Consider the following 23,606-nt stretch of genomic DNA (forward strand, 5'->3'; position numbering starts at 1 on the left):
AGTACAGGCCCTTCGGCCCTCGATGTTGCGCCGACCTGTGAAACCATCTGACCTACACTATTCCATTTTCATCCATATGTCTATCCAATGACCACTTAAATACCCTTAAAGTTGGCGAGTCTACTACTGTTGCAGGCAGGGAGTTCCACGCCCCTACTACTCTCTGAGTAGTGGGTAAAAATGGCGTAGAGGTAGATGATCAGCCGTGATCTGTTTGAATGTAGAGCAGGCTCAATGGGCCGAATGGAACTCCTGTTCCTATTTCCTATGATCCAACTGGTATTCTCCTTCTATCAGGGAAGCATAAGAGGAGTTTTGATAGAGGCGCTCAAAATCTTGAAGGGTTTTGATAGAGTAAATAAGTCGTAATTGTTTCCAGTGGCAGAAGGGTCAGTAAGTAAGTTTGGAAATTGAGTTAGTATAGAAATAGGAGGTTAGTGCAGAAGAATGCGTGGCTGGAAAGATGATGCAGGAGGGAGGGTTTTAGATTCCTGGGGCACTGGGACCAGTTCTGGAGAAGTAGAGTCCTGACAGGTTGCACCTGAACAGAGCTGGGATACATTTTCCTGCAGGCCGATTTGCTAGTGCTATTGAGGAGGGTTTAAACTAACTTGGCAGGGTAGTGGGAACCAGAAGATAATGCAAGAGAGGGACTCAAAGGTGCACCGAGAACTGGAAAAGACAGATAGTATTAGAGTAAGGAATAGCCAAGTATTAGGTGGGGTCAGAGTGAGAGTGTTAGTACTAGAGAAGGGAGTAGTTCCATTTTAGATGGGAGTGGACTGAGAATGACTACGAGGAATGCAAAAACAGGATTACAATGCATGTGTGTAAACGTACAAAGTGTGGTAAATATGGTCGGTGAGCTACAAGCACAAATAGCAGTATGGGAATATGATACAGTGGCAATAACGGAAACGTGCCTTAAAAATGGCAAGGACTGGGCGCTTAATATACAAGGTTGTAAAGTGTTCCGAAAAGATAGAGAAGGATAAAAGGGAAGTGGGGTGGCAGCCCTGCTCACGGGAGACATTGCAGTACTGGAAAGGGAGGATGTCCTTGAAGGGGCAAGGACAGAATCCATTTGGTTAGAGTTGAGGAGCAAAAAGGGAACGATCACGCTACTAGGGGTATTCTATAGGCCTCCAAATAGTGAGAGAAATAGAGGAACAAATCTGCAGGGAAATCACAGAAATGTGCAAGAACTATAGAGTGGTGATATTGGGGGACTTGAATTACCCAAATATCGATTGGGATAATTTTAGAGTAAAGGGTAAGGAGGAGGGGGAATTCCTCGAATGTGTTCAGGAGAACTTCCTTGATCAGTATGTTCTCAGCCCAACATTGCTGGATCTGGTGCTGGGAAATGAGGTGGGCCTAGTGGACCAAGTGTCTATTGGGGAGCACTTGAATAAGAGTGATCATCGTATCATAAGGTTTAGACTAGTAATGCAGAAAAGCAAGGAACAAAATCAGGTAGAATGTTTAGATTAGAAGAGAGCTAATTTCAACGTGTTGAGAAGGGATCTAGTCAGATAGAATGGAACCAAAGACTGGCAGGAAGAGCTGTATCAGAACAATGGCTTATCTTTAATGAGGAGATGCTTCAGGTACAGGCTAGGAACATTCCAACAAGGGTGAAAGGTAGGGGAACCAAGAACAGGATTCCTTGGTTGATGAGGGTGATAGAGATGATGGTGAAACAATAAAGAGAGTGTATGATGCATGTCAGGTGAATTCATCAAGTGAGAACCAGGCCATCTGAAATAAGTTGCGAGGGGAGGGTGAAGAGAAAAATAAAACTGGCAAAGAGAGAATATGAAAATAGAATGGCAGTCAACATAAAAGGGAACCCAAAGATCTTCTACTGGCATGGAAATAGTAAGTCTGTCATAAGAGGAGGAGTGGGACTTATTGGGGACAGAGAGGATAATATATGCTTAGGGGCACAGGGCAAGGCTAATATACTAAATGAGTATTTTGTATCAGTGTTCACTGAGGAAATGGAGGCTGACAAAATATCAGTAGAAACATAGAGAGTAGAGGCAACGGATAGGATATAAATTGAGAGGGGAGGTACTAAAAAGGCTGGCTCTGCTTAGGGTTTTCCATCTCTTGAGAAGCTGAGAAGGAAGTGTAAGAAACCCTGTCTGAAACCTCTGTGGCTGCATTTGTTCTGGAAAGCCTGCCTAAACTGAACTTCAACGTCACCTGATAAAAACTGTTCTAGGAAGATTCCAGTGACAGCTGTCTTTAAGTATTTGGGACGCCAAGCCAAAAAAGCCTTCTAGCATCTTTTCATATCTTCTCTTTTTTTCTTAAAGAGTTAGCAAGCATTTTGGGCAATGTATTTTTTTTTTAACTACAGCTCCAAAGAATAAATCTCTTTATTTTTCAGTTAACAGGTGTGTGTGTGTGAAGGGCTAAGGTAAAAAGGGAACTTTTATTTTTCGATCTTTATGTCTATGCTTTGCTTCATTACTGGTTAAGACTTGTTTTATAATAATTGATAATTTGTTGTTTATTAAAGAAACCTGGTTAGTGTGTTTTATTTTGGGATAAAAATAGAGTCTATGATTGACCGTATCGGTAAATGGGAAAAAAATTAAATATATGTTGTAACCTGTGGAGAAGTGGAACTAGAATAAACAGTGCACTCTTCCCGCCTCGGTCATAATAATAGTCTTTTTTGTATTAATTTGTGGGATGTGGGCATCGCTGGCTATGCCAATATTTATTGCCCATTACAAATTTTCCTTGAGAAAGTGGTAGTGAACTGCCTCTTGAACCGCTCCAGTCTTTGGGGTGTAAGTACACCAAAAGTGCTGTTAGGAAGTGAGTTCCAGGATTTTGACCCAGTGAAAGTGAAGGAGCCTTGGTGAGTTGCTGCAGTGCATTTTGTAGATGGTACAAACTGCTGCCACTGTGCGTCAGTGGTGGAGGGAGTGAATATTGAAGGTGGTGGGTGGGGTGCCAATCAACCGGGCTGCTTTGTCCTGGATGGTGTTGAGCTTCTTGAGTGTTGTTGGATTTGCACCCATCCAGGCAAGTGGAGAGTATTCCATCACACTCCTGATTTGTGCCTTGTTAGATGGTGGGCAGGCTCTGGGGAGTCAGGAGGTGAGTTACTTGCAGCAGAATTGCTAGCCTCTGACCTGCTTTTGTCGCCACAGTATTTATGAGGCTGGTCCAGATCAGTTTCTGGTTAATGGTGACCCCCAGGATGTTGACAGTGGGGGATTCAGCAATCATAATGCCACTGAAGGTCAAGGGAAGATGGTTAGATCCTCTCTTGTTGGGGATAGTCATTGCCTGGCACTTGTGTGTCTCGAATGTTACTTGCCACTTATCAACCCAAGCCTGGATGTTGTCCAGGTCTTGTTGCATCTGGACATGGGCTGCTTCAGTATCTAAGGAGTCGTGAATGGTACTGAACATTGTGCAATCATCAGCGAACATCCCCACCTCTGATCTTATGATAGAGGGAAAGTCATTGATGAAGCAGCTGAAGATGGTTGGGCCTAGGACACTACCCTGAGGAACTCCTACAGTGATGTCCTGGGACTGAGATTATTGACCTCCAACAATCACAACCATCTTCCTTTGTGCGAGGAATGACTCCAACCAGTGGAGAGCTTTCTCCCTGATTCCCATTGACTCCAGTTTTGCTAGGACTCCTTGATGCCATTCTTGGTCAAATGCTGCCTTGATGTCAAGGGCAATCACTCTCACCTCACCTCTGGAGTTCAGCTCTATGGTCCATGTTTGGACCAAGGCTTTAATGAGGTCAGGAGCTGAGTGGCCCCAGTGGAACCCAAACTGAGCGTCAGTGAGCAAGATTTTGCTGAGCAAGTGTCGTTTGATAGCACTGTCGATGACCCCTTCCACCACTTTACTGATGATCGGGAATAGACTGATAGGGCAGTAATTGGCCAGGTCGGATGCGTCCTGCTTTTTGTGCACAGGACATATCTGGGCAATTTTCCACATTGCCGGGTAGATGCCAGTGCTGTAGCTGTACCAGAATAGCTTGGCTCGGGGTGTGGCTAGCTCTGGAGCACAAGTCTTCAGTACTATTGCCAAAATGTTGTCAGGGCCCATAGCCTTTGCAGTATCCAGTGCCTTCAGCTGTTTCTTGATATCACGTGGAGTGAATCAGATTGGCTGAACACTGACATCTGTGATGCTGGAGATCTCAGGAAGAGGCCAAGATAGATCATCCACTCGGCACTTCTGGCTGAAGATAGATGCAAATGCTTCAGTCTTATCTTTTGCATTGATGTGCTGGGCTCCCCCATCATTGAGGATAGGGTTGTTTGTAGAGCCTCCTCCTCCTGTCAATTGTTTAATTGTCCACCACCATTCACAACTGGTTGTGGCAGGAGTGCAGAGCTTAGATCTGATCCGTTGGTTGCAGGGTTGCTTAGACCTGTCTATTGCATGCTGCTTCCGCTGTATGGCATGCATGTAGTCCTGTGTTGTAGCTTCACCAGGTTGACACCTCATTTATAGGGTGTGCCTGGTGCTGCTCCTGGCATGCCCTCCTGCACTCTTCATTGAACCAGGGCTGGTCTGCTGACTTGATGGCAATGGTAGAGTGGGGGATATGCTGGGCCCTGAGGTTACAGATTGTGGTTGAGTACAATTCTGCTGCTGTTCTGGCCCACAGTGCCTCATGGATGCCCAGTTTTGAGTTGCTATATCTGTTTGAAATCTATCCCATTTAGCACGGTGGTAGTGCCACACAACACGATGGTGGATACCCCCAGTGTGAAGATGGGACTTCGTCTTAGAGTCATAGAGTTATACAGCACAGAAACAGGTCCTTCGGCCCATCGTGTCCATGCCGGCCATCAAGCACCTATCTATTCTAATCCCATTTTCCAACACTTGGCCCATAGTCTTGTATGCTGTGGCGTTTCCACAAGGACTGTGCGGTGGTCATTCCTACCAATTCTGTTATGGACAGATGCATCTCTGACAGGTAGATTGGTAAGGCCAGGTCAAGTATGTTTTTCCCTCTTGACCCAGTCTAGCAGCTATGTCCTTTAAGTCTCGGCCAGCTCAGTCAGTAGTGGTGCTATTGAGACACTCTTGATGATGGGCATTGATGTCGATGCAATCTGTCCTCATAAGTTCACACTTTTAACCCTGGTATCATTCTGGTGTATCTGTGCTGCACCTCCTTCAAGGCCATTATATTCTCCCACAAGAATGTAAGAAATAGGAGCAGGATTAGACCATACGGCCCATTGAGCCTGCTGCACCATTCAAAACGATCATGGCTGATCTTAGGATTCAACTCCATTTTCCCACCATGATGCCATATTCCTTGATTCCCTGGGAGACCAAAAATCTGTCTATCCCAGTCTTCAATGTATTCAACAATGGAGCATCCACAACCCTCCGAAGTAGAGAATTCCAAATATTCACAACCCTTTGAGTAAAGTAATTACTCCTCATCTCTCAGTCCTAAATGATTGGCCCCTTATCCTGAGACTCTGCCCTATTGTTTTAGATTCCCCAACCAGCAGAAATAATCTCTGTGTCTTCCCTGTCCATCCCCTTTATAATCTTCTATGGTTCAGTGAGATCACCTCTCATTCTTCTAAACTCCAGAGAATATAGGCCCAATTTACGCAGCCTCTCATCATAGGACAACCCCCTCATCTAGTGAATCTTCGCTGCACTGCCTCCAATACAGGTATATCCTTTCTTAAATGTGGAGATCAAAATGACACACAGTGTTCAAGATGTGGTCTCACCAAAACCCTGTTCAACTCCCTGAAGTGCAGTCCCCAGGACCAAACATTGTGCTCCAGATGTGGTCTAACCAGAGCTTCATACTGCTGTAGCTTAAATTCCGCCTCTTTGTGTTCCAGCCCCTATGAGATAAAGGCTAACATTCCATCAGCATTTTAAGTTTTTTTTGTACCTGTCCACTAATTTTTAGTGATTACTGGAGCCCTAAATCTCTCTGCTCTTAGCATTTGACTATTTAAAAAAGTGGATAACTTCTTAATTCTCCACACTGAGATCCAACTGCCAAAGTTTTGCCCACACTTAATCTATCAATGCCCCATTGCACCCTTCTGTTCATATTTACATTACTTCCTATGCCATCTAACTTGGTGTCATCAGCAAACTTAGATATCCAGCTCTCAATTACTTTGTCTACCCAGTGAGTCAGTGGAAGCAGCTGCACTGAGAAAGATAATGTGCATCACTCTCTCCAAGGATCCACGTGGACCCCAGCAGCAGGGGACCCTGGCCCTGCAGATGTTTCCAGTTTTTCTAAAATTCCCTTGCTCAGGGCCACTTGGAACAGTGCCCCCCATCCCCCCACTCCCACCTCCCAAGTGGATGAGTGGCTGTTCAAATTTCTAAGCAAATAGAGTATACCAAAGTAGTACCCGAAGTGGCACTTGCACCGGAAGATCCCATTCAAACAAGATGCCCTCCCATTGAAGCTGGATCACTTCTGACTTGTAGAGAATGTTACTCATTGTTTAAACTTACTTATTTCAGTCTTCAGATCTTGCTGTAGTATATTTATTATATTTATAATTTATAATAAATATACTACAGCAAGGTCTGAAGACTGAAATAAATAAGTTTAAGTATAATGAACTTTCTTCCCCATTTTCTTCTATTCCCATTTATTTTTATAAGTATTGGAAAAAAGTTTCTCTCAAAGAACAGTCAGCTGGGAATTAACTTTTTTTCGGTTGCTCCCAGTTGGAGCAGTTCTTTGCCATTTTGGTTCACTAATTTTGAACACTAGCAGAACAAAGAACAGTTTAAGAAACGTAGGACAAATGTGTGAAGTCTGACAGCACATTATTTGCGCTCAAGAGTTCCATCAATTATAGTTCAGCTACAACAGAACCAAGGATGTGCAATCTCTAATTTTTTGTCGACTTTCAATAACTATCTACATTGTGTTATGACCAGGTGAGAAAGGCGTTTTTCTCAACCTTCACCTGGTCTTAACCGTAACAGGTTTTGTTTCAGAACACACTGTGTTTTAGCTCCCCCTTGGTGAATCCTTGTTCACCGCTCTCCAATTATAAGGCAAAGAAATGAGCACAAACAGGCTTTCCTAGGTTTAAAGAAGAAAAGTGAAATTTATTTAAACTGAAACTCTAATTCGGTTAAGGCCTACGGATGCATGCTGCACTCCACACTAGCAGGCATATGCAATATGCAGATGCAAATAGGGACAGAAAAGAGCAAAAGAGAAGTAAAGTGAAAAAGTTTGAGGCAATCTCTGAAAGGGGTTTGTTACTGTGCTTCAAGCTCGCTGTAGAGTCCTTGATTGAAGATATGGTCATACTTTTCATTGGGGCCCAGCATTCTTCTTAAACCTTGTTCACTGTAAGTGGCTTTTCTCTCTTGGAGTTCATGTCTCTTCAATGGGTCTTCAGTTCTGTGAGAAAGAGATGAGAGCAGGCAGGAGAGGCTGCGTCAAGCGAGCCACGAGAAGTCTTTTCAGTCCAGGAGCAAACCACTTTCTCCTTTCAAACACTATTTCTCCAGTTAAAACTCCCCTAGTTGGCCAGCAGGTGGTCACGTGACTGACTAGTTTGACCAGGTCTCTTCTGTGTATTGGGACATCTTAGCAGCCAATCTGAAATGCTAGCTCCTCCGCCTTCAACACCTGGTCATCAAAAGTCAATTGTGGATTGAATGTGTCAAGGCATGGTCTGTTGTCCCTTTTAAGCACTGTCTGTAGATATGCAAATGTCTTTCCAGTCAAGGGTCTGGTGTTGCTTTATTTTAAAAAGCAAGTTCTTTCTTTACTCCAGTAACAGTTTAAAAATCAATGTTCATGTGGCAAAATTAATGTGTCTCATTCTTGGCGGGTGGGGGCCTGCATGACAGTTGTTTCAAATGTATTTTATCCTGTTTTGAAGTAAAGCCTATAAACAAAAATAATTTATACAGAGATAATAAATTAATGATAATAGGTCATCAATTTCTGCCAATTGTGTGCCAAAGACTACACATTATTGGGTGTTTGTTGGACTGTAAGACAGAAGATGCTCAAACCTCCCTGTTTTCAGAACCAAGAATGCTCAGTTGTTTAAGAGATTTAAAAATCATATAAGATGTTTTGAAAAGGCTGTTTTATGCAGTATTTTATGGTAGGATCACTATAGGATCAGTTTGTACCTCCAATGACACAGGCAACAAGATTGCTTCTTTAAACTGCTGCATGAAGTGAAACAGGGGAATTGGTCAGCATCTATAAGATGAGAATTAGGGTTATTCATTTGTTATGTGTGATTATGAATGGAAACCAAAATATATCTGTAAATGAGAAATGGGAACACTTCACGAAGTATAACACAGAAGAAAAGTACAATAATTAAACAAGCGAACACTGCTATTTTATGCTGATATGTGTATTGGATGAGCACATTGGAATTCTGAAATAGTATTTAAAGAAAATAGAATTCAACATGACTTTAGGTGCCCAACTGTACAATCTGGCGATACATGCAGTCAAATTCTGAATTGTATCTCGAGTATTGCTGCTATTCATTATGTTGGTATGAATATTGTGATACTAATTCAGTATTATGTTTTCTAGACTTGTCTTCGGCATCCAGACTGTGAATCAGCAAGAATAAACAAGGGAGGTGTTTTCCATCGTATGAGGTTGGCTTTAGATCAGGTGATCGAGATTGTCACGGATTCAAGACAGAATGGTGAAAATGAAATCCATCCCACCAGTATCTATGCTGACATCAAAGAATTTAAAGTAAGAAAAGGAGAATAAGTTAAATGGAAATTGCATATTGAAGGTCTGCTATTTCAGCTACATATGCCAAAGCTCTATCACCGTAAAGATTTCTGATGCTGATCTTACCAGATAAATACTTTACCTATTTGTATGACATTCTTCTATGCACTGTTTTCACTAGGTGTAACATGGTCATTTTAAAGGGGTTGATCCCTCAACTCAAATAGTGGACAGTTGAATGTCTTGCACATTAAGCATTAATATGTTTTATGCATTTTTCCGAAGTGGCTTTAAATTATTAAAACTTGAAATCTGCCACAGTTCTGTTTTGAAGCAAACACTGCTGTGCTAACAGATCTGGTCGGTTAAGCTAATGCTCTGCATTTATAAATAACTCTTAGTGTGTGGTTTCCTTTGCAGTAAAATCTGCAAACACTAATTCATGACAACATGTGGGGACCTCGCGAAAGGCTTAGCTAATTGCTGCTGGGATCACTTGTCATGGAGAGGTGGTACAATGGTACATATTGATCAGAAACACAACCTCGGGCTTTTTCGTGAATTGTCAATCCTGTACTTAAATCCTAATTTGAAGCCATTTTCTGACTAGATGATGCAACAGGTGGTGAATATGCTGCAGTTTAACATATTGAGTCTTCAAGAATAGAAATAACCACACTACATGTCACAAAAAAGCAAAATTGACACATTTATACTTTTACTGCTTATCCCAATTTTGTGGTTTTAAGTAGGACATGCACCTAATATCATTTCTGAGAGTATGTTATAGACTGCTGAGCAGTGTAAAGGAAACAAAGGGTAAACCGTATGTACGAATTAGAGAGATGTGCATTAATAATAGACTCATCATTGTAGGAGATTTTAATTATCCAGAAATAGACTGCAAAAGAGTAATGGTTAATTTACTAGACTCGGAATCCAGAGACCTTGACAAATATCCAGAGAAGGTGAGTTCAAATCCCACCATTGGTGTTTGAGAATTTGAATTCAGCTTAAAATAATGTGGAAATAAAAAACAAGCATTAGTAAAAGTGACAATGAAACTGTCAGATTGTGGTCAAACCCCAACAGGTTTATTAATATCCTATAGGGAAGAAACCTGCTGTCCATACCCTGTCTAGCCTATATGCAACTCCAGTCCCATGCTAATGTAAGAACAGAGAAGAGGAAAAAATATGGGTAAAGATGATTGTCTGAAACAGAGCAAATTTTAACAAGATTAATAAGTGTCTTTATATGGAATAAATGAAAGGAGAAATTGGGAAAGAGAACTCTTTATCAGCAAAGATAAATATGTGAACAGGAGATGGAAAGAGTAAAAACCAAATATATTACAGTATGGGGGTAACAGTGTAACTAAGCGTCTTTGGATAAATAGGGAGATTGGATTGATTTTAAAACTTAAAAAAACATTTTGTGCTTACAGGGCAAATAATTAAATAGAAATCTAAGACAGATATAAATAATATAGAAAACAGGAAGATAGGAATAGGCATAGGCTATACAGCCCCTGCTCCACCATTCAGTTACATCATGGCTAATCTGTACATAAGCAGCTTCATTTACCCACCTTTGCTCCATATCCTTTGATATCCTTATCCAACAAAAAACTTTCCCACCTCGAAAGCCCCAATTATCCCAGTAACCACTGCCTTTTTGGGGTGGAAATTCCAGATTTCTACTGCCTCGTGTGAAAAAGTGCTCATTTTCCTCCTAACTGGACTAGCACCAATTTTAAGATTATATTCCTTCATAAGGTTATGGAAAGCTCGAAAAAAAGGTAGATTAAGAGGCAGGGTGAGAAAATTTAGCAAAAAACACATGAAGGGCAAGAAAAAGAGGCTTTCATATAGGCATAAAGCAATAAGATCACCCAGGTAGAGTGAGGCCACTAGAATGGATGAAACAGTGGAGCATGAGGAAATGGCAGAGGTGATAAATAATGACTTAAATAAGTACTTTTACCCCAGTTTTCACAGAGGGGTAGATTTGGGATGGCAGAACCCACAGAGGTTAGTGTAAAATAGCTAATAAAAGTTATTATTCAAATTGTACTAAAGAAGTGACTTAAACTTAAGGTGGATAAGTTATTAAGACCTGATTATAAATTGTAAAAATAGAAAATACTGGAAAAATTCAGCAGGCCAGGTAGCATCTGTGGAGAGAGAAACAGTTAACGTTTCAGGTTGATGACCTGAAGATGATAAGATGGTTCGTCTTATTTCTGCTGTTGGTAAATTACTATTGGTTGTGCCTATATTTGGAATACACAGCAGGGAGAAAATGTCCAGAGAAACATTGGGTTGAATTTTATGGCCCCCTTGGGATGGGAAGGGTGGGGTCATAAAACTGCATGTGACGACGAGGCTGGAGTGCCTAATGCCTTCCGATATAGTCCAGGGCAGGGAGACCTTCCTGCGCAGAGGCCAACTGAGGCCCTTAAATGGCCACTTAAGGGCGTCTTCCCATCTCCACCTCAATTTAGTGGAAGGCAGAGGGGCCTGCCGCCTTGGGAAGACACTGCCCGTAAAACCTGGCAGCCTCCTAGCTGGGTCGAGGTGGCGGAATCCCTTGTTTGGGCCGATGGCTCCCGGTGGCGCCTTCTGATTGGCCAGCAGCTCAAGAGGCAGGAACTCATCCCTTAAAGTAACGTCGTTACCGACCATGGGCAGTTAATTGGCTGTCCGCTGTTAAATAGCACCAGGGGTCTGATGAAGGGCCAAGGCGGGGTCTTCCCCCACCTCACCTTTCAGCCCGCCGCCAGAACCCCCATCGCCAGAATAAAATCTGACCTATTATACCAGGTCTGCATTCCAACGGCATTCCATCTTGACTTTTGAGTATATTACAATAGAGGCTTGCCTCTTTGTGCTTGTAAGAGGTGTTGCTTTTTAAACAAGAGGCCTTCGTGCTTGTGAAAGATTATGATAAGGTGAACGATGATAGATTGTTTCTGCTAATTGTTAAGAGTAAGTAATGAGAGGACACAAGTTTACAAAAATCAGAAAAAGGAATTTAAATGCTGGAAAAATTATACTTAGTATACTTAGTGGTTAGTTTGTGGAATTGTCTACCTCAAACCATTATTGAAACTGAATCTGTGTTTTTTAAAATATGGAATGAGCTGTTTGAAAAAGAATTTGAACAGGTTTTAAAAAATAAATATGGGGGAGTGAGCAGGAGAATAGGATTAAATGAGTCATAGAGAAAGACAATAGCATTGACTTCAAGGGCTGAACAGTGTGTTGCTGAGCATTCTAAGGTTCTAGTATGAGAGATGTTGATGGTTTAGTTCTGTTATTGAATTCTAACTAATAGTGAACTAATGGGCCAAAACAGAAGCAATGGCTATAATTTTCAAATCTGTGTATTGTGTACATTGATTTATTTTTAAAGTGCTTTGCGGTTAGGTGAGGAAATATACAAAAAATGCAATTATTTTTACTGAATTTTAAAAATATATATCAGAATGGTGGTTCATGGGAGTTATCACTTCTCTCATGCAATTGCCATAAACAATCTCATGACATATACTGGATAACTAGGCATAGAATCAGTCATTCTCACAAGAGCATTAATATGGATTTTTACATTTCCCATATCAGTCATCTTTATGGCCTTGTGAAGGAAACTGCTAATTTAATGCCAGATTATGAGCAGTTTAATGTGTGAGCCCATAATCACAAAGCACTAGGTTCAAATTGTCCAAACCTATTTATATAAAACTCATTTATGTAGAGACCCCAGTGATTGAGAGAAGAGAAATTTATTAATTTATCGACCTGACTGGATTGAACCTCTGGTTTTGCAAGTATAGTGTGCTAAGCAATTGTCCCAGCCAATTTCCAGCAAGCTGTATCCTGTCACTTATTTTACTCATATTTTAATAAAATGCAGAATATATAAAATGTACAATAGGGAGCCTGCAGCATGTTATATTTGGTATATTAACACGCTGGGCTGCAGAATGAAAAATTTGTGTTTTCCGTTAGTATTTGGTGAGATTGCCTATTTTAGCCAGATCCTTCTTGCAAAATTGTCAAATGGCAGTGAAACAGTTAAAAATGAGAGAAAGTGAGGACTAAAAATTGGATATAGCCTGTTTGAGGGCAGGGGATCGAGACACGCCCATGCCTGTTGGAAGTGATGCACGTAGCACACAAACTTCATGCTAACTGCCCATCTCTAAGATTGCAGCACGCAGTCCAGTGCTAAACATACAAACATACGAATTAGGAACAGAAGAAGGCCATTTGACTTCTCTAGCCTGCTTCGCCATTCAATAAATTCATGGCTGATCTTTTTGTGTCTCGAATTCCACATTCCCATCTGCCACCGATAAATACGAACATACGATGCTGCTGACTGGCTGCACACGAGAGATGCATTCTATCTGCTGCAGGTGTTGGAACTGTCCATGTCAGTGTTTCTTACAAGGAAGAAAGAGGAGCAATGGAGCAGCCGGCCAGAGAGAGGACTCCCAGGTTCTCTGATGCAGCGCTGCAGGTCTTAGTGCAGGAAGTGGAAGAGAGAAGTCATGTTTCCACAGGGGTCAGAATGCTGTCCAGGCATACACAATAAAGGAAATGGGAGCAGATAGCCATGGAGGTCAAAGCAAAGCCTTGAGGACTTGGCTGCAGTGTCGAGAAAAAGTCCAGTTACCTCACACGAGTGATCAAGGTCAGTTCATGCATCTTCAAATGCCATCTCCTACGCACCACTCCACCAAATTCTGTCTCAGTGCTCAATACACCACACCCTCATCACTCATCCATTAGCAGTCTCTAGCAATCAGAACTGGCTAACATGCATATGGTGCACTTCACACTCCCACACTTGCCATTGCTGCCAGCCTCACATCAGCATCTTTTAGCTTCCATATACTTCCATCTATTCAGCACATCACCCAAACACATCCCAGCACACTCACTGACACTCTACCCTTTCTCTTGCAATGCAAAGTGGCCCCTAACAGGAGGGAGCAGCAGAGAACTGGCAGGGGGCAGCCACACCTGTATCTCCCGAGCCCCTTGGAAGAGACAATGCTGCAAGTTATTGGCGCAGTAGCCACTGAGGCCGTTGCAAATGGCATCACCAAAACCATCTATGATGATGGTATGTTCCTGCCTTATGCACTTTCTCAAATCCCACTTCACCCACATCTGCTATGAAGTGCAAGCTGCAGATGGAGTGACCATGCACCTCTTGCTTTCCACCCCTCTTTCCTTCACTCCAGCCCCCCCCTTCCGCATTTATGCTTTCAGATACCCAAGGACTGCTGTCTGGCCAGCTAGTGCAGCCTGACAATGAACGGCAAGAAGACGAGCAGACATCTGATGAAGAAACACCGTCACTTGATCTGACACTGTCAGCCACCAGCTCAGATACTGGCACTGTCTGTATGTTAGAGGGTAAGATACAGGCTGGATGAGCACTAGGCACAAGTGGGCTGCAGCTAGGCCAGGGGAAAGGATAGCATGTGTGCCAGATCACTGGAGGTCGAGGTTGCAGGCAAGTTCTGCTACAGATGACTCAGATGCAGACTTCGATTGGGTGGCATACAGGAGAACACTGATGGGCAGGCACATTGTGATGCTTGGTGCATTGGAAGGCCTGCCAGAGAGGCTGTTGTCACTGTCAAGGAGCATGGAGGAATCTGCTCCAACTTAGCACGGGGCTTTGAGCAGAGCTTGGAGCCAGTCTTTACAGAGTGGAAATGGTGGCCAACTCCATAATAGTACTTGCGGACCCAGCCACAATGCAGCGTCTGATGCTTGATGTTTTGGCTTCCATTGCAGCACAGGCAGAAGCCACCCAGCATCTAAGTGCTACTCATGCTGAGGTGCTGCAGTCCAAAGCTGGGCCCTCAAGACCCAGAGCTGCTCGAGGGTGTCCTGCAAGCCCACTGAAAGTCAACAGATTTCCATCAGCCCTGCTGAAGCCATTGGTAGCACTACATAGGAGCACTAGACCAGGCAAAGGCACCCATAAGACAGGCACTAAGGGAATGCGCAAGGGTGAATAGTTTTGTAAAAGCAAAATACTGCGGATGCTGGAAATCTGAAACAAAAACAAGAAATGCTGGATTCACTCAGCAGGTCTGGCAGCATCTGTGGAAAGAGAAGCAGTTAACTCTGCTTCTCTTTCCACAGATGCTGCCAGACCTGCTGAGTGAATCCAGCATTTCTTGTTTTTGAATAGTTTTGTATGTATTATTGGAAGTGTTGTTGGATAAAGTTGTTATGGAATGGGTTTTTTTGGGTGTCCTTTATTTCATGGCTTTGCCAAGAGAACGCAGATGGATGGAAAGGTGGGGAATTGTGCACCTACAATGATGTGGGGGTTTTCAGGGGACTGGAAGTCTGATGGGCCGCTCATCCAAGCAATGATCTACTGCCTGCTTCCTCCAAAGCCCTCTCCTCCTCCTCTTCGTGCTCTTGAGTTGCTCATCATTGGCCTGGTGACAAGTGCTGTGCCCTCATGATTGCCACGTTGTGTAGAACACAGCAGATCACAATGAATTTGGAGACATACTCCAGCGAGGATTAGATGGCACCCCCAAGAGATCCAGGGAGGAGAATCGTTGTTTGAGAATGTTGATTGTTTGCTCCACCGCATTCCTGGTGACAGCATGGCTCTTGTATGAGTGATGTCCATGTGTGACAGAGGGGAATCATGAGCCATATATAGAACGGGTAGCCCTTGCCACCAAGCAGCCACTCTCTGGTCCGTCTTGGTGGCTCGAAGATGGTGACACGACTGGTCCAGGATGAAAGCATTGTGGCTGCTGCCAGGGTAGCGGGCATTCACCGACATGATGCTTCGTGCATGGTCACACACCGACTGTATTTTAGGGGTATAGAACCCTTTGCGGTTTTGGTACATCATCCTGTTGAGATGTGGAACCCACACAGCTATTGGCGTGCAGTCGATGTCTGCCTACACCATTGGGAGCCCACATGCCTGTGCCTTCTATATCTCTCTGATCTCCCTGATGCTGCAATGCACAGTGAACTGAAAGATGTTGGCAGTGTTGCTGGCACTAGCCTGGAAGGATTCCTGAGGCATAGAAAGTGAGGATGACGAAGCACTTTTCTACATTACAACAGTGACTACACTTCAAAAGTCTTTCATTGGCTGTAATGTGCTTTGGGACGTCCAGTGGTCATGAAGGCACTGTATCAATGCAAGTCTCTTTTTGACAGCCACTGGCAGCGCCATCCTTTCCCTGCCCTGGAGGAATCCTGTGAATCGTAACTGCCTCAGACATTGTGCCTGGCTAAGGTGGAGGTAGGAGAAGTGCTCTCTGAATACCCTAGGTGGGTTTTGGCCTTCTGTTTAAAGCCCTCATCCTCCCTCCTCTGAGCACAGCTTCCCCTCTCTGCTGCCTGTGCTCCATCTTCCTGTTGTGCTGCAGCCCAAGAAGTTTTGCAACTATAGTCCCCATGACTGAGAGCAAGCTTTCCGCTCAAAGGCTTTCAAAATTCACTCAACTCTTTGCAGAGGCCCAGACCCACTCCCTTCCTACTCCAACAACTCTTGAGAGCTGCTGAAGCAACACAGTCCTCAGAGGTTCCACTAACACTGTACCAACAAGAGAAAGTCAAAAGCGCCTCACCTGAAAGTCCCATGCTGATATCTTTAAATATCATTCATGTAGCCGAATGCATGTTCAGCTGTATGTGTTGGAGAGGGCGTTAACAGAACCTGTGAGGTCCAAAATGGCAGGTCCGGTGCCAAATCAGTGTAAGACGCTGACTGATGTCACAAATTACATGCTTCTGATGCAGGCCCCTGCTGTCATCCTTCCAAGCATGGCAGTCATCTTGGGTCGTGCCGGAAGTTGCTGGAAGTGGACCCCCTGCCATTATTAGTCCCTCTGGGCTCCCATAGCACTGAAACCAGCGGCAATAAGGAGACCAATTTTGCAGTAAAATATCTTTTCACTGAACATTTGTTTCATTCCTCTTGATTGTGTATGGTACATGGACAAGGGAACATAATTAAGGAGAGTGTGATAAATAATTGACAACAGAGTGATTATGGCACAGAAGGGGACCACTAAGCCCATTGAGTCCATGCCAGAAACAATGAAGGAAAATAAGTTAGCATGGATGATCATTGCAAAGCTTTGATAGGTGAATTGGCTGAGATTCCATTGAAATCTAACTGGCCTAAGCCCATTGTATGCAGCTAAGTGACCATTGAATCTATCAGATCCAATGTTTTCTGTAAATTGTGTCAAAGAATATAATTATATAAAAGTTCCAGTTAATAATTCTGTATGTTTAAAAATTGATATTCATTAATTAGCTTTTCTGCTTGTTCAGATGAAGGTTGAAGGTTTACGAGACAACTTACAGGGAATTTCTAAGGAAAACCTCACGACAATGCTTGAGTTAATCCTGGAACATACAGAAGACTTCACAGATTCTGCATATACAAGCCATGAACACCGAGAGCGTATCCTAGAACTATCCAGGCAGGCCAGATTAGAACTGGAGCAGCTGGTTACTGTATGGAAACAAGCAGTAAGATTTGGTTTGTTTATATATAAAGCTGAAATGTGTTTAAATATAATTTAATACACGTTTTCTGTATGATTTGATATGTCTGTAGCTTTCGTAAAGTACATTTGTTAAGACACAGAGTACTGTGTGCAGTTTTGGGTGCCTTGTTAGAGAAAAGACATGAAAAGAGAGGATACAGTGTAGATTCATCAGGATGATGATGGAAGGGAATTTGTAGTCTTGAGGAGAGATTTTGATACCTTGGGACTATTTCCAGTCGAGTAGAGAAGGCTAAGAGAATAATTAATCGTGATCTTTAAAATTATAAATGTGTTTAATAGAATGAATAGTGTAAAAACTGTTTCTCCAGTTGAGTTGGTGTTGAGAGATCATCATATTGAAATGGTCACTGAGGGATTAGGAGAACCACAAAGTATTGCTGGAGCATGGAATGCTTTTCTTGCATTGACTGGTTGACACAAACGTTGCTGTATCTTTTCAGGAAAAACTGTATGAATATTTGATACAGAGGAGGATGCATGGTAATGGGGCAGTGAGACTAATTTTAGATCACTCTAGCAAATGATAGGTACAGACTTGGTGGGTTGAATGGCCTCGTTCTGTGCTTTAAATGCTTGGTTCTAACATCAAGGCCTAATTTTTAAACAGCAATATACATTTGTTACTGCAATTCATGGATCAATTAGCTGTCGATATGTTGGGAATAAGCGATCAGTAGCATCCTTCTAACTCTTAACATTTCTACCTATGCAAGATTGGCCAACGTACTTTATCATTCCCCTAAATATTTGAACACATTTTTGTTTTACTTGTAAATGAAGTTAGCACTGGAGAATGGAACACTTTTTTTTGTCAGGTGCCCGGTGTGAACATCAAGCGTTCCCAGACAGGGTCAGGATCAGCTAAAACTAAATGAAGAGCATTGCCCAATAATGTGTGTTAGCTCCAGAAGAATACCCTACTACACTGGTATGACATGTTCACATTCCAACCAAATTTGTGCTCCTCAGTTGTCTAATGACAAACTAATACTGATCCTCTATGGGCCAAATCAAGTTTTTTGGAAAGCATCGGGCTGTTTTCTTAGATAAAAGATGTTTATAAATATAAGGTATTGATGTAACTCAGTTTGATGTGGCACTGACAATCACTTTATTATGCTACTTCTATGTAGGCAAGGAGACGATGAGGCTTAACTTAATCACCACTAACAGAACATTGGCTTGGTATATGATTTGCATAACAAAATATTAACTGTATTCAATTTAGCATAATTAAGTTCAGGACTACAACATTATAGCTTCAGCTGTGCTTTACTTAATATACCTTATCGACAATGTTCAGCTTTGAAGATTATAGCATATGCTTGGCAAAGTTAGCACTTTTCTGTTGATGTACCGAATTAATGGATAGCAGCCTTGGATAACTTGTTTATGTATTTAATTCGAGTATTGTTAAAATGAACATAGTGATTTTTCATTTTTGGTAGCAGTTCAACTGCTACAGGAAAACAGTTCCATCTGCTCTTATTGTTTTAATGATGTCTGAATTATAAACTGTTGCAAACTAAAACCCAAAATCTAGGCAAAAAATTCCCCTTTTGGCTTATCAATATTAAAACATTATGTCAGGTAATCTGAATAATTAATGCCTTCAGTAAGATTAGATCATCAAACTTACTGTATCTGTCAAAAGGATTTCAGTCAGTGGCATTTATTGTTGATAACCTTTAGTTCCAAAGTGTTACTGTTCAAAAGCCAAATGGAAAACAAAGTGTGCTTGCCTCCAGTAGTGTACCTTAACTCCAGAAGACCACCACTGCTGAACCAGTGTAACATTTCCATTTTCCACCCAGTACCATCCTTGACTGTTGTAAATAGCAAACTACTAATATTCCTTATCTGATGATGTCTTGCTCATCAAGTTCTTTCCAGGGTCAACAGTAGTCAGAGAGGTCAATCCTTAAAACCTTATCATTAAAATATTTGGAAAGACACTAACCATAAAATATGGTTGGCAGTAGCTTCTCTCATAGATCTATTTTGCATTCCCTCTCCTGTTATCGATACGCAATTTTTAGTCTGTTGCAATAATTTGTTTTACTTGTTTCAAAAAGATGCGTTTAAAATTTTGATTTTCATGTCTAATTCTCAGTCTAAAATTTCCATAAATTGTAGGTGGGCTTTTCCTATCACTAGTCATGGCTGACAGGCGACACTAACTTCATGAATTCTCAAGAAGTTTCCAAGGAAAATTGAGGAAAAAAATGTCCACTTTTGAAGTTGAAACAGTTTATAAAATACATGTCTGAAACATCAGTGACTAACCTGCCTGAGACTTCCAAGAACTTAAAAGCATTCCTTTCATTATCTATCACAATCATTCCTATAAAGAACGGGTTGTCTGTCTCAGGAGAAAGAAGCACATTTATGCTGTTTTTTTTTCTGCTTTGAAGACTTTGTCAAGTAAATACAATCAGAAGACATAATGAAAGGAAAGTATCTGATATTACCATGAGTTTCCATAGATTGAGGCCAGGTGGATAAAAGCACTGACTTCAGCCCAAGCATTGGTGTTTGCCTTTATATTCTTCCAATTGTATCAAATATACCAGATCTGGGGTTGTTTGTGGGGGAGGGGGGTGGGGAGAAGAATCTGTTCATGCCTGAAAAGGGATTGGCCCAAGGCACATCTAATATTGAGTCTCGGGCCTCATTATCATCAGTAGTTCCCAAGAAGCTCACTAGAGAAGAGGCTTAAAAGATTGGGCCACTGCATCACTGGTAGCACTATTTCCTTAATTCTTTTAAGGAGACCAAGGGTCAGCCGGGAGAGGGTGACAGGCAGGAATACTGGGTAATAGCTGGGGAATGGCTAGTTTTGATGCGTTGGTCTTTGACACTGCAGCCATGATCAGTGCCCAGAACATTTGCTGTGCTCAGTGTAATCAATTGGTTCTTAATGTCACATGAGGTGAACTATATTGAATAGATATTGCATCTATGATAGGAATCTCAGCATTAGTATCATCCACTTGATAGTTTTGACTGAAGATTTTTGCAAATACTCAGCCTTGTCTCTTGAACACACAGGCTGGGCCCCATAATGGTTGTGGTTGGGGATATTCATGGCGTCATCTGCTCCTCCTGTTAATTGCCTAGTTGTCCACCATCATTCTTGGCTGGAAGTTGTATGGCCAGAGACCCTGTGCTGAATCAAAGTTGTTATCGAAACTTGATGTTGATTAAGTTGTGAGCATGTTCTGGATCATAAGGTTACAGGTTGTCACTATCTTGTTTAGGGGCTTATCCAGAAGCGAGCATTGCCACTACCAGCTTCTTCCAGCCATTAGGGTTCAGGACTCTTGCATGCCTCATCATTCATATAACCCACTATTTTCTGGGTCTGCACTGTGGGCTCCAGTTTGGTGGTAGTTTAGTGGTGAATACTCTGTCTGAGACACACTTGGGGTGGTGCATGAAGTGTTCATTTCTGAGGAGTTGGCAATGATCAGCTAACCAGAACAGTACAAAGAACAAAGATAATTACAGCACAGGAACAGGCCCTTCGGCCCTCCAAGCCTGCGCCGATCCAGATCCTCTGTCTAAACATGTCGCCTATTTTCTAAGGTTCTGTATCTCTTTTCTTCCTGCCCATTCATGTATCTGTCTAGATACATCTTAAAAGACTCCATCGTGCCCGCATCTACCACCTCCGCTGGCAATGCGTTCCAGGTGCCCACCACCCTCTGCGTAAAGAACTTTCCACGCATATCCCCCCTAAACTTTTCCCCTTTCACTTTGAACTCGTGTCCTCTCGTAATTGAAACCCCCACTCTGGGAAAAAACCTCTTGCTATCCACCCTGTCTATACCTCTCATGATTTTGTACACCTCAATCAGGTCCCCCCTCAACCTCCGTCTTTCTAATGAAAATAATCCTAATCTGCTCAACCTCTCTTCATAGCTAGCGCCCTCCATACCAGGCAACATCCTGGTGAACCTCCTCTGCACCCTCTCCAAAGCATCCACATCCTTTTGATAATGTGGCGACCAGAACTGTACGCAGTATTCCAAATGTGGCCGAACCAAAGTCCTATACAACTGTAACATGACCTGCCAACTCTTGTACTCAATGCCCCGTCCGATGAAGGAAAGCATGCCGTATGCCTTCTTGACCACTCTATTTACCTGCGTTGCCATCTTCAGGGAACAGTGGACCTGAACACCCAAATCTCTCTGGACATCAATTTTCCCCAGGACTTTTCCATTTACTGTATAGTTCACTCTTGAATTGGATCTTCCAAAATGCATCACCTCGCATTTGCCCTGATTGAACTCCATCTGCCATTTCTCTGCCCAACTCTCCAATCTATCTATATTCTGCTGTATTCTCTGACAGTAGTGGTTGATTAGTCAGCTTGCATACTAAGATTTTGTCCTGAGGCTTAACTTTTAATAGTATGTGAAGTGATCAAGAATTGAACCCATTGATTCACCTATTCATTATTTTGGTGCATACAAGTTGCAAATTGTGGTGGTATACAATTCTGCTGCTGATGGCCCACAACTCCTCATGAATGCCCTGATTTGGGGTGCTAGATCTATCCGTCATCTGTCTCACTTAGACAGGAGTGGTGGCACACTACACAGTGAAGGATGTCCTCAATGTGAAGCTGAGACTTGGTCTTTACAAGGTCTATGTGGTGATCAGTCCTGCCAATGCAAGACAGATGTGTCTCTGACAGAGAGATGAGGATGAGATAAAGAACGTTAATCCATGTTGATTCCTCTGCCACCTGGCACAGGCCCTGTCTGGCAGCTGTGTTCTTAAGGACTCAAATATGGCCAGTAGTGATACATCGAAGACCCCACCCAAACAAAATTCTGTGCCCTTAGTACCCTTTGTGCTTTCTCCAAGTGGTGTTCAACATGGAGGAGTACTGATTCATCAGTTGAATTGACTGGTATCTTGTGGTCATTAGGCTTCCTTGGCCTCTTAATGACCTGAAGCCTTAAGATGTCATGGGGTCTGAAGTCAATGCTGAGGATTCTCAGGGCAGTTCCCACTTAACTGTATATCACTGTGGTTCCCACCACCAGTGGGTCTATCCAGTCAGTGGAACAGGCTTTAAGTAGGGATGGCAATGGAAGAGTTTTGGATGCTGGCTGATAGATATGTTTCTGCAAGTGCAACTGAATCAGGCTGTTGCTTTACTAGTCTGTGGGATCGATGTCCCAAATTGGGCTGGGTTCCCAGATGTTAAAGGTCATTGCTTAGCTCTATAGGGAGCACTTTTTTATGTCTGGAATTACTGGAAAGCACCTTGAAAATCAAATTCCTTCACCTGTTGATTCTGCTTGGGAGTTGACCAAGTTTTACATGATTTCAAGTGCTCCTGCATCTGCTGCGACGTCATGTAATAAATTCATTTCATGACTGACCCTTGCAACAAAGACCTGTAAACTGAAATACCTTGCTTGTTTATCACGCTCACAGGAACGATATTTATGCCACATCGTAAATATCGACCAAAATTAGTTTCTTAATTTATTTTGATTTGAGATTATCACTCCATCCTGTTTCACAATAAGTCAGAAATGGAGTATAGATTCTGCTACATGGGTGGCCTTGACAACTTGAAGAATTAAATTCGAGAAAGTCCAGTAAATTATCTTGTTCTATGGAAACAAAACATTGGATAAGCATGTTGACAAAACAGAAACATTAGTAGAATGTTTCTAATTCTATCTCTACCTTGAATGGCAAGGAGAATTCCCCTTGGAAAATGTAAAGGGCATTCACCAAGACCTATATCCCAACACAGACTAATTTTAAACATGTTGCAATTGCAAACAGACAGTTTGGCAGAGCTGTTATAACCTCTGGGTCCTAAATTCTCTCCCTTTACTAAAATTGCGCTATTTTTGTGGAGAATAAACAAAGTGGAAAATCAGATTATTCTCAAAAATGATGGAGATTCCAATACTTTGGGCAGAATTTTTACTGACAAGGGGAGGCAGACTCGGGTGCAGACTCAGGGTTAAATCCCCAAAAAGTGGCATTGCGTTGGGAACCCTGACATGATCCCGCCACTTCTGGGTTTGACCTGGGTGAGTCTGCAAGCAAACAGGAATCCCTCGTGCAGCTATTGGGAAAGTCATTAAAATGTGCAAACAGGTAATTAACCTTGAATTTAACCCTGCATTCTGGCTTTAACTGCCAGCACATGGATTCCCTGAGCTCTCTGTATCTCGCCAGGGTCGCGAGTGTGCGGCGGGGTGGGAGTGGGGTGGTGCCTCAGTG

General features: G+C 42.5%; 1 protein-coding gene across 1 annotated transcript in view; it reads left to right on the top strand.

The window, feature by feature from the left end:
- The window catches only part of ctnnal1 (catenin (cadherin-associated protein), alpha-like 1), a 412,359-nt gene that overhangs the window by 322,297 nt on the left and 66,456 nt on the right, over nt 1–23,606 (top strand). The window contains exons 6-7 of the mRNA XM_068011975.1: nt 8,597–8,767; nt 17,101–17,301. Of these exons, the coding sequence (XP_067868076.1) occupies nt 8,597–8,767; nt 17,101–17,301 (372 nt within the window). The remainder of the gene's footprint in view (nt 1–8,596; nt 8,768–17,100; nt 17,302–23,606) is intronic.

This window comes from Heterodontus francisci, chromosome 2 (assembly GCF_036365525.1).
Source record: "Heterodontus francisci isolate sHetFra1 chromosome 2, sHetFra1.hap1, whole genome shotgun sequence".
Classification (NCBI taxonomy): Eukaryota; Metazoa; Chordata; class Chondrichthyes; order Heterodontiformes; family Heterodontidae; genus Heterodontus; species Heterodontus francisci.